Source organism: Oryzias melastigma, linkage group LG5 (genome assembly GCF_002922805.2).
Source record: "Oryzias melastigma strain HK-1 linkage group LG5, ASM292280v2, whole genome shotgun sequence".
Classification (NCBI taxonomy): Eukaryota; Metazoa; Chordata; class Actinopteri; order Beloniformes; family Adrianichthyidae; genus Oryzias; species Oryzias melastigma.
Genome location: NC_050516.1, coordinates 35,976,362 through 35,989,544, shown reverse-complemented (window position 1 = coordinate 35,989,544; position 13,183 = coordinate 35,976,362). Strand labels below are relative to the sequence as shown.

The window sequence follows — 13,183 nt, the reverse complement described above, 5'->3', positions numbered from 1 at the left end:
AGAAAACATCTCTCACAGAAGGTTTTGGATCGACGGAAGGCGGACATCTTTCTGAGGAGGTTTTGTCTGTACTAAAGCTAATGGGGTGGATTTACATTTCAAGTACAACTTTGTCAATAAGCTGCTCGGTATGGGGTGAGATAGCTGTCAAAAGAAACATTTTCAGAATTACAAAGTTGTGAACAAATTAATATTTTGTGGACAACTTTGCAGAAAAAAATATAAATACAACATTTAATTTTACGTTATCTCTTTAGAATACAACGTTCTCCTGTGAATAGACTGTCAAAAATACATCACAGGGTCACAGGCTAATACATCGAGTACCGAAAAGTTGATCATTCAAACTGTGTGTTTTTGTTGAAGTTTATTTATTTTACTAGAATAAAATAGAACTTTTTAAAATGTTATTTATACCAAAATAGGAAATTATCTTGATAGCCATAGTTCTGTTGAAAATTGAATAAAACAGATTAAAAATACAACGATCTCCGACCCGATTTTGTGGTCGTCAGGCTACAACAGCTGATTGATACAGAACTTTGTTTTCTCGAGAAAACAAGAAAATAACCTGATATAACTAGAAAACGAGATAATAACTCGATATAACGAGTAAAACAAACTTTGTTTTCTAAAGAAAACAAGATAACTCGATATAACAAGAAAACTAACTTTGTTTTCCAGAAGAAACAAGATAATAACTCGATATAAAGAGAAAACTAATCTCGTTTTCTCGTTATATCGAGTTATTATCTCATTTTCTCAAGAAAACGAGATAATAACTCGATATAACGAGAAAACAAACAAAACAGCAGAAGAGCACTCCATAAAAGTTGCTCCTGAAACGCTTTTAATTTCTTCCTTCTTTTCCCTAAAACCTAAAGCTTGTTCTCTGTGCAGCTGCGTCACCGGGCCGAAGGGGACGGCGGCGGTCTGCGTCTGTGTAGCCGGCTATGAGGGAAATGGGACTCACTGCAAAGGTACCAACATATCTTCAGACACATGCATCCATCATCTCGTTTCAACACATCTTCAGACACATGCACCCATCATCTCGTTTCAACATATCTTCAGACACATGCACCCATCATCTCGTTTCAACACATCCTGCCCCCCGTCTGTTAGAGATGGACCTGTGCAGCAGGTCCAACGGTGGATGTTCAGAGTTCGCCGTCTGTACCAAGGTGTCCGCCGGAGAGAGGACCTGCTCCTGTAAGGAGGGCTACACGGGAGACGGAGTCGTTTGTCTCGGTAAGAAAAGCTTTCTGATGTGAATGAAGCTCTGAGCACTGGAGCTTCAGCTTCCACGACCGTAACTCTTCAATCATTAACACAATTAACGGATTCTGAAGCGGAGAAAAGCAGCTTTACGCTGATGTGCAACACAGTGAAGTCCTCACACCTGCAGTTGAATTACCAGCTGATTCTAATGTGGAAAAAAGTGACTTTTATGCAACAGTTAGTAACATGTTAGTAAGGAGTTACAATGTGGTCCATATTCAACTTTTCTCTGTTTCTAAATTAGACAGTGATCGTGTTAAAGGTCGAGGAGTCGAGGGTGTTATTTATGTGTCGCTGCAACATCTCTGGTGTTGTAGCAACTTGCTAACGTTTTTGGATAATTTAGTTTACAGAAGAATTTTAGGAAGTTTTGGAGTTCAGCTAGTATTTAAGCAGTTAGCTAGCTGTTTTGGCTAATTTGTCATCTACTGTTAATTTAGAGGTTAGCTTCTTCAATTTTATTGAAATAACTTAATAATTTTTTCTGAAATTTAGGTCACCTTCAGCGCTCTTTCAGAGTTCTTTAACGAATACTCTAGTCTTTTAGCAAATTTTACATTTGGAAAGAGCTTTTGCATTTCACCAAATCCCTTCAGCAGTTAAAAAAATTGTGTCACCATTTTCAGCAAAAAGATGAATAAAGTATTAATAAAGTTTATTGTCTTGTAATTGTTTTTGAACATCTGGGTGGAAGCTGAGCATTCATTCTGTGGACATGTGGGTTCATGTACATCAGATGAGATGATACCCACCCATTATCTGGATCCTGCGGTAAAGCCGTTTTTTAAAGCGTTTTGTTTGTTCACAGAGATTGACGGCTGTCTGCTGAACAACGGAGGCTGCCACAAGGCAGCGGACTGCACCAGAACCGGCCCCAACAAGGTAAGAACCACGGCTGCAAAGCAGCACTGGAAGTTCAACAGACACTCCAGTTGATTATAAGTGGCTGATTTTTTTTTTACATTTTTTTATTTTTTACATTTTTTTATACAGGGATTGATTTTTAATTGCTCAATCTGTGGCCAATCCAAGCAGAAACCTGAGACCTGCTTGTTGCAGTCTGAGTGATTTGATTCTTGCTCTACAACTCATTTTGTGCATGTCTATGTAAAATGTTTAGAATAAAAAAAGTAGCTAAAAGTTATCGTGTGAGGATTTGGTATTTCTACATTCATGCAACCTGCACTGCAGTTCTGCTGCATTTCATGAATGTATATTTCTGAAATGTTCCTTTTAAAGTCAAAATGACAGGGATTTTTTTTCTATCTTATGAGAGTTGTGTAGCGTGAAAGGGGTCAAGTTCAATAAAGAATTTGACTTTGTCTCGTAGAGGGGCACCACCTTCTGTAAGGAAGGAAAAATTACTCAATGTTGAAAGTTTATCAGTTTTATCTTTAAAATTGATTAAAGAGGAATCTTCAAAATCAATCTCAACACTTCAGGAAGTAAATTCTCATCTGAAGGGACCGTATCACAGAGAAAGAACAAGATGGACAACGACTGCCTTTTTGATATTTATTAAGAGATAAGCATAAAAATAAATCCAAAATAAACAAAGAAAATCAATATAGTGTGTGTGAATGTGTATGAATGTGTGTGAAAGTCGGTGGATGAGCAAAGTAATGCCTCAGAACGGTTTAAGAGAAAAATTGTAATCTAAAGAAAACAATGACGTTAAACTGTTCAAGACACTAGTCTGGATAAATCAAATTGGCTGTTATGACCACATCAAACCGCAACAGTTTTGCTGAGAGGGTCTCCTCACCACGGTGGCTCGAAGCTGGACTTGGACTGGACTTTCAGACGAAGGTGTTTCTCCTGAGGCCGATGAGATGGATGAAAGCAGCAGCAGCTTTGGCGCAGGGTGTAGGAGACGGTCGAAGACTCTTCTGGAGCTTACGACCGGCTAAAGTTCTAGTGGTAATCTGGGTTTGCACAGCCAAAAGAGTGGATGGTCGTCGAAAAAGCCTTCTGGATTTAAAGTTCACTGGACTTTAGTCTCAAAGCGGATCGGTCAATCAGTTTCAAAAATAAGAAGCACAGGTGGTGATGAGCTTCAAAATAGTTAGAGGAAAATGCACGACAGTTACCAAAAAGATAAAGTAAATAAAAACGGTCTTGGCACAAACTTAGTTACGTGGGGTAAGTTGAAATAAAAACAAGACCAAAAAAAGATTGGAAGAAGTTTCTTCTTCCTAGAGCTGTTCTCTGCTCAAAACCCAAACTCCAACTGCTCTGCTCTGAGAGTGTGCATGACCTTTTGACCTCAGAGGAGGCCTTGATTTCAGCCAATGGCTGCAGGTACACGTCTCCAGTGGATCTAAAAGTTTCATGTTTCTATCTAAACTGGTTAAACTACTCAAGAAAAAAGAAAAGTTATTTCTCTTAAATGTTCTGAGCATTCAAAGATGTATGGTGTCATCAGTGTATTCATGGTGAAAGTGAAGTGATATGAAAACAAAACAATCATGAAATAATTTTATGATAAACAAGTTTACATAAAGTTTAGATCAGAATGAGTTTAGCTTAAACAAAGTTTAAAAATCAACATTCAAACTCTTAATGAATAAACAATAAACTATGAAGAGATTTATCATAGAAAAAGATCAACTACATGTAATTCTAATGTTTCTTAATTGTCAAATAAAGAGGATTAAATCAAAGTATGAATTGTATTCCATATCATTAACTCTTAACATGCAGTTTATCAATACATGATCAAATGTTGTCTAAACTCATATTCAGATGCAAATCACATATTTATGATCAACAAAGATTAAAGTGGAAGTTTTGTCTGCTTCCTGTTGAAATCTGTGAATAAAGTTCAGTCATTTTCATGTTATTCACATTCAACACCACAAATAAAAGAACAGATGTTTAGAATCTTTATTGGTGAATAAAAGAATTGTAAATTCAAAGGTTCATCTCAGCTTGTTCTGAGCTGAGTTTGTGGGTCCTCCTTTGGTCCACGGAGTCGTAAAGTCATAAACCGTACATTCCAAAGAGGTCTGCCATCGATCCTTCAGGGAGTGGGACAGAAAGGATTCTTTGAAGACCTTTTAGGATAAATCTCTGTTTCCGTAAATCCTTCATAGGAGTTGTCCAGCGTTTTCCTTATCAAGGAATAGGGCTTGGGGAGGTCACAGACCTTTTGGGCTCAAGGCCTCATTTGGGCCTCTTAGCATCCAAAGAGAGGCCAGATTCTCACATGTCTTGATAAAATCTTCATGAATTTATTTTATGGCCTTGAAAGGTCTGAGTCTTGGAATGTATTCCTGATTAAAGTGGACTTGCAGTTTTTCTTTAACTTCTCATCCTTTGAGAAGTGAAGCACGTCAGAAGGCGTCGTAGCATGCTACAGTTGAGAGAAAACATGAAAGCAGTATAAAATTAGAATAAGCAGCAAACTGTGTATGTTTGGAGAATGTAGCATCAAAGCAGCGGTCAGTGTGATGTGAATAAACATCTAAGAGCACCTGTCAAAGTTAAGGCCCGGGGGCCGGATCCGGCCCTCCGGGTAATTCTATCCGGCCCTCCAGATCATTTTATTTTATTGTTATTAATGACCCGATGTTATCTTGAGCTCATTTCTAAATTGTATAATTTTGACAAAACATATTTTCATGGAGAGTAAAATATTGAAAGTTATTTAAGGTTTAAGTTGATTTATTCTAGAATAATATTCCTGCCTTTTTATTATTATAGTTTCAATGATTTCAGCTTCAATTTCAGCATCTTCAGCCATCTGCTTTTGTGTTTTTAGTTATTAATTTCTGCATCTTCGGCTAATAGTTTCAGTGATTTCAGCTTCAACCAGCGTTTTCAGCTATCAGCCTTAGCGATTCTACTAGGGGTGTAACGGATCACAAAACTCACGTTTTGGATCGTTCAAATAATAATTGTTATCTGTAAAACGTGACACTCCCGTGCTCGCTTTTCCTGGTGGTTTGTGACCAATAATCATCCCGACGGCACCGGCGAGTCTGTTACGGAGGCGTACCTTTCTCTAGCTGCTGCTCCTCACTGGGAGATTCTTTGAATCCAGAAATGTAAACGTGTACCGATGCTTTTATTCAGCTCTTAAAATTGAATAAACCTGATATCTATCAATCCGCGTCCTTCAATATGAAACGGAGAAAAGTTTTTCACGGAAGCTCCTCCCACACGCAGCGGGAGCTTCAGGTGAACAGACTTAAGATAACTGAAGCAGCTACTTTAGCGCTGTTCAAAACAAAGAGGATTTACATGAATTTGACACGAACTCCATTCGATGTGAACTGAAAATGAATTTAGATTATGCTAGCATGAGGTGTGTGCGGGGTTCAGGTGGTCCGCAGTACACACGTGTGCCGAACCGTGGCCTCTGATCCCCACGGATCACAGATTATCCGTGATCCGTCACACCACTAATTTTAGCTATTAATTTCAGCATCTTCAGTGGCTAAATTCAGCCTACAGCATTCACACTATCATTATCACAGGTAGTGCTGTATATCTACTTTATAATTATGTTAAAAAGTTAGGCTTTAAAATGTAGTTTCAAAGTGTTCAATAAATGTTTCTCCTGTCCGTCCTGCGACCTCAGGAGTGTTTTGGGTTTTGGCCTCCTGTGTGACTGAGATCTACACTCCTGATCTAAGGACTTTCAAACCATTCAGAGGCTCCAAACCTGAAATGTTGTAAAGATTCTGGAGCCGATCCAGGATTGAACTGGTTTCCAGATGAACCGGTTTCACTGACTGTTGGATCTCTTTGGTTTTCAGACGGCCTGCACGTGTCAGATGGGTTTCCAAGGATCAGGAAAGTTCTGTTATCCCGTCAATCCCTGCACTATTGTATGTTTCTACTCTCTTTACCAATCATAAAACAGTGTAGTATTAAAAACGTGTTTAATGTTGAAAACAATTCTTTGATCCCATTTTTAACACAGTTGGATTTAGAAACATTCGTAAAACATCCATTATTAAAGAAGCTTCATCCGTGCTCTGATCTCAACAACTGTTGTGTGTTTGTGTGCAGAAAAATGGCGGCTGCAGCAAATATGCCTTCTGTGAGTACCGTGGGCAGGGACAGAGGAACTGCAGCTGCCTGAGAGGCAACATCGGGGACGGCTTTGACTGCAGGGGGACCATAATCAGTGTAAGTCATGTGACCTCCCCGGTCTTTGCTGCACGCTCAAACCCCCTAAAAACTAACGGTTTTTCTTCCAGGAGGTGTACCGACAGTCCGAGAACGCCATCTTTCTGCAAATGTTAAAGGTTAGTTGCTGCCAGAATCCGTCGCTGTGAGAGTTCCAGGTTACAATAATGAAGTGGTTTGCAGCTTCACGTGTTTAGAATTGGGGCTGAGAAATTCCTGAATACATGAGCAACCGTCGTCACTCTGAAATGTGACGGGAGTCAAACCGAGAGAACTCAAGAGCAGGAAGAACATCGAGATCCAGAAGTCTGAGTTTAGGGTTTGATCCAAATCTCAAAGAAAGTGTTCAACAACCAGAGAACTAGAACGCCGAGACGCTGAACCACAGGAGAACACAGCTGTAAATACACAAGAGCAGATTATTGGATAGGAAGCACCTGGTAACACAGGTGGGCTCGGGGGGTGGGGCTCCATGACATCCATGTTTTCTTATCATGATCAGACAGAACCCACTGACCACCACAAGTGTTTTTACATTTTTATTTATTCCTTTTTTGTAGTAGTGTATGACATTATGTATGTAAGATTCTCCAAACTCTCAGCGTTTCGTTGCTCTGACTCACTCTTACCTGCGTTGTGGCTTATGTAACCTATGAGAAGAGGAGAGGCGGAGCCTCATTTGACCTAATAATCACAAACATTTATTTTCTTCTCATCAACTGACTATATAAAACAAAAGGCCGTAACAGACAGACGTCAAACATGGTCTGTTTTATCAGCCGACCTCGTCCTTCTCTTTAGTCTGAGGGAATAATTACAAAGATGACGGTTCTTCTTCTCTGGGTTCATCCTAGACGATCAACTCCAACAGCGTTCTCAGTAAAGGACCTCAGACCGTCTTCGTTCCTCTGGAGGAGACCAACAAAAACATCACTGTGAGTCCCACACAAAACTGCCTGGAGATAAACAGAAACAAAGGATTCAACTCTCCAAAAGTGATGCTCCTTTTCCTTAAACTCTGCAGGCAAAACTTAATAAATGGAAAGATTTGGGACGCATTCAAGATCTGGTTTACCATCACATCATCTCCTGTGAGAGTCTGTCTCTGAGTGATCTGAAAACCACGGAGAGAGCTGTCGCAGTGTCCGGACAGACGCTGCAGTTCAGCCTGCAGGAGGTCAGAACACACATGCACACGCATGCACACGTGCACACACACATATGAATGCATGCGTGCCTGATATCAAAAGCTGACCAACTCTCATGTCAAATCCAGCAACTTCTCTCTGATGTTTTGAGAGTTTTGGTGACTTTGACTCAAAGCTGATGATACGTTTCTCTCAGAAAACAGTCGAAGGCTCAGCCTGAGCTGTCTTAGTTTACCAGTGTCTACAGAAATGATCACTGGTTTCCAGGTTATCGAAGAAGATGCAGTTTATTTTATTTCAGTGTCATTGATCTGACTAATATTCAGCAGAACCTAAATATCAATTTAAACTGTTCATAAACATCAAAAGTAAATGATAAAGTATAGATGAAACCATCACATTCCCAGAGCAATAAATAAATCAAATAATTATTCTCAAGTATAGCTTTGACATTTGCTTCCATTTGTTTCTTTGTTTTTTCTCTCTTCTTCAGTGGTTGTTAAACGTAGATACTTCAATAAGAAGACAGACTGCTCTTTAACCCTTTAATGTCCTCAGCATCACACAGTAATACTCCAGAAGTCTTGGACCGTTTATGCATTTAATGTCATTCCAACAGATTGTTTTGATGCTTTTCTCTGCGTCAGAATTCTCAGGATTTTAGCATAAACAGCTGAGGAGTCGCAGTAATTTAAAGACCGTCTACAATCAGGCAGAAATTACGCTGTTGAAGGGAGAAACATGCCTTTAACTTTATTTGTATAAAAATCTGTTAAAATAGAAAGAGTGCTAATAATGTTTTTTTTTATTAGTAAAATAATCTGTAATTGAGTTTGTGCATTCAGAGCTCTGAGAATAAAAGTCTTTAGAGTGTAATCTGTCAGTTTTCATTCATTAGTAATGGTGCAGCAATGACTGGACACTGAGAAGGGGCGGAGTTTGATCTGCTAAAAATCATCTCAAAAATTACAGTTTATTCCTTTTTTTTCTTAACAAATGTGGTTTCCGGCTGCAGGGTTCTGTCTGGATCAATAACCGGTCCAGGATCGTAAAGAGCGATTACACCACAACCAGTGGAGTTATTCACCACATCGACACCCTGCTGACGCCCTACAGCCTGGAGGACAAACCACCGAACCGGGTCACGGAGGTCTGCAGAGAACCGTGCTCAGAAAAGGCTTCAGAACAGAGTAGAACGTTTCTGAAGGACGTCTGTGCAGAGAAAGTGCAGCTGCACAAATGTTTCTGTTTTGTTTCATTTGCTCATGAATCTATCAGGAGGTTTGGGATCTCTCCTATGATTCTGTTTTTAAATCAGAGAAGAATCCGTTTACTGTTTATGAAGCCAGTACTCTACTTCAGAAAGGCACTTTTTATGTCACTTCTATGAGTCACACATTAGTTTTAAATATTATCAACCTAAGAGGCAAATAATTGAATTTTGACTGACAATAAAGCAGCTAGAACCGGGTCATTTCACCTGGGGGTTCCCAAACGGACCAAAGAATATACAGTATGTATGCAGAAGTAATCTGCTTGAACTTGGTCTCTTTTATTCATGTGTTATCATGTAAACTAGAAATTATAAACATATAATATAATTTACACTGATTTGTTGCTCCTAATTGACTCAGCGAGGGATTTTTATGGACTAGTTAGTAAAGTTGTGATCATTAGTTTTCATGTGCACGCTCTTCTCTGTAACTGAGTGGATTTATTCTTGTTCACCGCAGTGATAAAGTTACTAAGTAGAAGTTATGACATGGAATGTTTGTGTGTTGTTCTCGTTTGTTTACCTGGTTTTGCTCCTCTGTTCTAGATGAACTTCACAACTGCAGCAGTGTTTTATGGTTACACTCGTTTCTACAAACTCATCGAGGTAAGAAGGTGGACCGCCGGAACTCCATTTGGAACTCAGTTTCCAGCTTCAGACTTATTTGAGTCATGCATTCTGAGGTGTGTTCACAAGAAAAGGTTCAACCAAACATCAAAGTGATCTGCAGACAGTCCAAAGGGGAAAATCTAAACACATCAAAGGGCAATAGCAGGATTTCAAGTCTTTCAGAGTAAACTGTATACATATATATGTTCATATATCACATTTGGAACACTGACAAACAAATTATTTATGAAATATTAGTTATTTTTGTGAAATATTTTCCTACCCAGAAGTAAAACGAATTGATCTCTGAGGCTCCGCCTTTTGCTCCTTGAGGATGCCGCCCATTTCTTGACCACCACCAGAAAACAGTCTCCTCCCGTCCTCCACCAGGAAATAGTCTCCTCCCGTCCTCCACCAGGAAATAGTCTCCTCCCGTCCTCCACCAGGAAATAGTCCCCTCCCTTTCTCCACCAGGAAATATTCTCCTCCCTTCTTCCACTAGGAAATAGTCTGCCCCCTTCCTCCACCGGGAAATAGTCTACACCACCATGCAGTTTGTTCACAGAGAAGTATCAAATATTTCTACTGACATGTTCCTGGGGTTAAAGGTCACAGAAACGTTCATCAAAACAATCCAACATTTATGTTTAGGTTTTTATCTCGTCATAAAACTGAAGAAAATGATGGTAAAAGTTTGAATCTGTTGTTATTAAAATGATCTTAAGCGGATTTTCTGATCCTCTGCTGTGCATCAGCGTCTGCTGGTGTCCAGAGTCAAAGTTCTCAAAGTAAACCTGGACTTTCATGTATCAACTGATGATCGCATGGACATCATGATGTTTCTCTGGTTTCTGCAGGATGCAGATCTGCTCCCGGTGCTCCAGATGTCCACCAACCAACCCTTCACCGTGTTCTGGCCGACCGACCGGGCCCTGGCCGCCCTGCCAGCGGAGCGGCAGCAGTGGCTCTCCAGCCACGATCATCTGGAGCAGCTGGCAGCAACGGTGAAGGCCCACATCGTTCTCTCCAAGGTAACTTAGAAGGTCCACACGGGTGGAGCTAGAGTTACTGTCAGCTGACATCTCAGGATCTTTGAAGTTTAACCCTTTAGAAGCAGAACTCCAGTCTTTATGTTCTTTGATTTACTGGAACTTTTCATCATTTAACACGATCAACGTAGTAAACTCTGAAGAAGAGAAGATGTGAGCCGCTTTTCTTCTTCAGAATTTACTGGATTTATGTTAATCATGTTGTGAAGTTCTAGTATGTTAAAGATTTTGTGTTTAAGTGTCACCAACAGTTAAAGGGTTAACAGAAATGAAGACATCTGTGGATCAGGAACCTTTCAGACAGATAATCACCAAAATCCTGACAACTAACAGAATCTCAGACCAAAGTTCCTGACAGTACCCCTCCCCGACGGGCAGATCCCAGATGCCCCAAAACACAGGATGGAGGAACATGGAGCATTAGAACCAAAAGAGAACACGGCTTAGGGCTCCTGCAGCCAGACGGGTTTATTTTAATAAATGAGGCGGAAGACGAACGTCGATCTGAAGGTCATGCGGAGCATCACACCTATGGAAGCCCAAACTGTTCATAATTATATAAATAATACCATACACACCTGCTGTTGGACACGTATTTCTATTCTTGTATTTTAATTCAAAAACACGTTTTAGTTTGTTGACAAATTTTATCCTTGATGTTTTTATGATATCACGCCTAAAACTTTAATTCTATGTTGTAAAACAGTTTTTTAAACGTTTGTGGGGTTTAAACAGCAAAATGAATCAAATTTTCCATAATATTTTATCATTATTTTATGTCCAGTGTGTGAATATAAAAAAATACAAAATAAGGTCGTGTCCATAGGAGAGGTGGTGCTGATTGAAGTGATACCAAATAAGCAGAAATAATCTTTTAAATTTAAAATACAGAAAATTAAAAAGTAGACAAAGATGGAGTTTAGGCTCTTAAAAGGTTAAAAATAAATATTCTAAATGTACAATTTTACGTGTGATTTCATACTCTGATTTTTTTCAGATAAGTGACCAGCAAATACTGTAATCAGAAAAAAATATTCACGATAAATTGAGTTTAATTATTTCCCAGGTTTGTGATGAATTATTACATTTTTTAACTGATTCCCAGGACTACTTCTACCATGAATAAAGATAATTTAGCCCCTAAAATTATATTTAATGCACTAAAACAGAACAAAAGCCAAAGATGACGGTAAATATAAATACAAGAATGATCTGAACATGTCATAGATGAAGGTTATAGATGACAGCTCCTCACTATCAGGATATTCTCAAAAGATCAGGAACTTCTCTGTTAGTTTGAGTGTTTTGTGTTCATGAGATTCATGTAAAAGTTTACCTTCTTGTGTTGTTAATGACCAAATTCAATAAAAGCCTCAAACTTTAAGGGTTCCATGTCAGAGGAAAACACAGAACTCACTTTGGAGTCAGATCTTTAATCCGACACTGATCTGATCAGTAGATTGATCATGGATTAGGGCTGAGATGAAACGTCTCCCTCCATACATGAGAATCTTCTGTTTGTGTCCAGTTGACCGGCATCAGCCAGCCGACGAAGTCCTCCTCCTTCAGGACCATGCACGGATCCACCATCAAGTTCAGCTGCGACAAGAAGCTGGTGGTGAGAAAACAAACGGACCCCGCCCAGAAATGTCACAATTCTTCATTTTCAAAGATTCTCTGCTCAAAAAGCAGATGGAAACGTGCACGTGTAGAACACGCGCACGAGTATTCACCAGAGGAAACCTGCAGGTTTGGGGACCGTCGAGTCTAAAGACCCCCAAATGGACCCAGTGGCCCCTGTTTGACACTCAGCATTAAGGGGTTGGATTGGAGGGTAAACCACCAAATGGTTCCAGAGCGCGGGCGGCTGTGTCTGCAGCTCACCCCGCCCCCAGGGGAGGGGTCAAATGTGGAGAACAAATGTCACAGACCTGGTCATGTGACAAATAATGGGACTTGAACTTTTTCTACATTACGGCCACATTTTCTAGAGCAGAATTACTGTACAATCACAGACAAACATTTCTTCACTTTTGGCCACATTTAATAATTTGTGAATAATTACGTTAGAACTAGAGCTGTCAACATTAACACATTAAAGTCACCATGACAATTTTCTTTATTAAAAAAACGTTCTCAGTAGTGTTTTAATTATGATCAAAACGTTTTTAACCAAAATTCCTCAGCCTAAATGTTTTCAAAAGTTAAAGATCATGTTGATCTGAAGTGCATGTGCAGCAGAGCTGTTGAGATGAGAGAAGATCATTCGTTCAAACAGAGTCTGTCCAAGACAGTTTGATTGATTTAAAGGAGAAATACTCGGAAATGAAAAAACAAAATGATTTCTTGTTACATTTGTTCTCTTTGTAAGAAAAATGTCACACAGACATGATAAAAACTCTATAAACAGGACTTTTATCGGAGGGAGACTTTAATAAAAATAAAATGACCGTTAATATTTATTAACCCAGATTAATTACATTACAAGTGACGTCTTCCGTTTTGTGTCGGACGGTTCAGACTTCCACGATGTGCATTAGTTTAAGAAAGACTTCCTCAAACATTAACGCGCTCTAACTCGGTCAATTCATCCATCTTCCAGACCGCTTCTTCCCTGTCGGGGTCACGGGGTGCCGGAGCCTATCCCGGCTACTGAGGGGCGAAGGCGGGGTTCACCTGGACAG

At 39.6% G+C, this 13,183-nt stretch overlaps 1 protein-coding gene across 2 annotated transcripts in view; it reads left to right on the top strand.

Annotated features, from left to right (window-relative positions):
* stab1 (stabilin 1) overlaps positions 1-13,183 on the top strand; it is a 71,588-nt gene that overhangs the window by 40,757 nt on the left and 17,648 nt on the right. For both annotated transcript variants that reach the window (XM_024269883.2, XM_024269882.2), the window contains exons 41-52: positions 901-980; positions 1,126-1,251; positions 2,090-2,163; positions 6,045-6,116; positions 6,301-6,420; positions 6,492-6,539; positions 7,275-7,355; positions 7,445-7,597; positions 8,584-8,718; positions 9,388-9,447; positions 10,308-10,481; positions 12,028-12,117. In XM_024269883.2, coding sequence (XP_024125651.1) covers positions 901-980; positions 1,126-1,251; positions 2,090-2,163; positions 6,045-6,116; positions 6,301-6,420; positions 6,492-6,539; positions 7,275-7,355; positions 7,445-7,597; positions 8,584-8,718; positions 9,388-9,447; positions 10,308-10,481; positions 12,028-12,117 — 1,213 coding nt within the window. The remainder of the gene's footprint in view (positions 1-900; positions 981-1,125; positions 1,252-2,089; positions 2,164-6,044; positions 6,117-6,300; positions 6,421-6,491; positions 6,540-7,274; positions 7,356-7,444; positions 7,598-8,583; positions 8,719-9,387; positions 9,448-10,307; positions 10,482-12,027; positions 12,118-13,183) is intronic.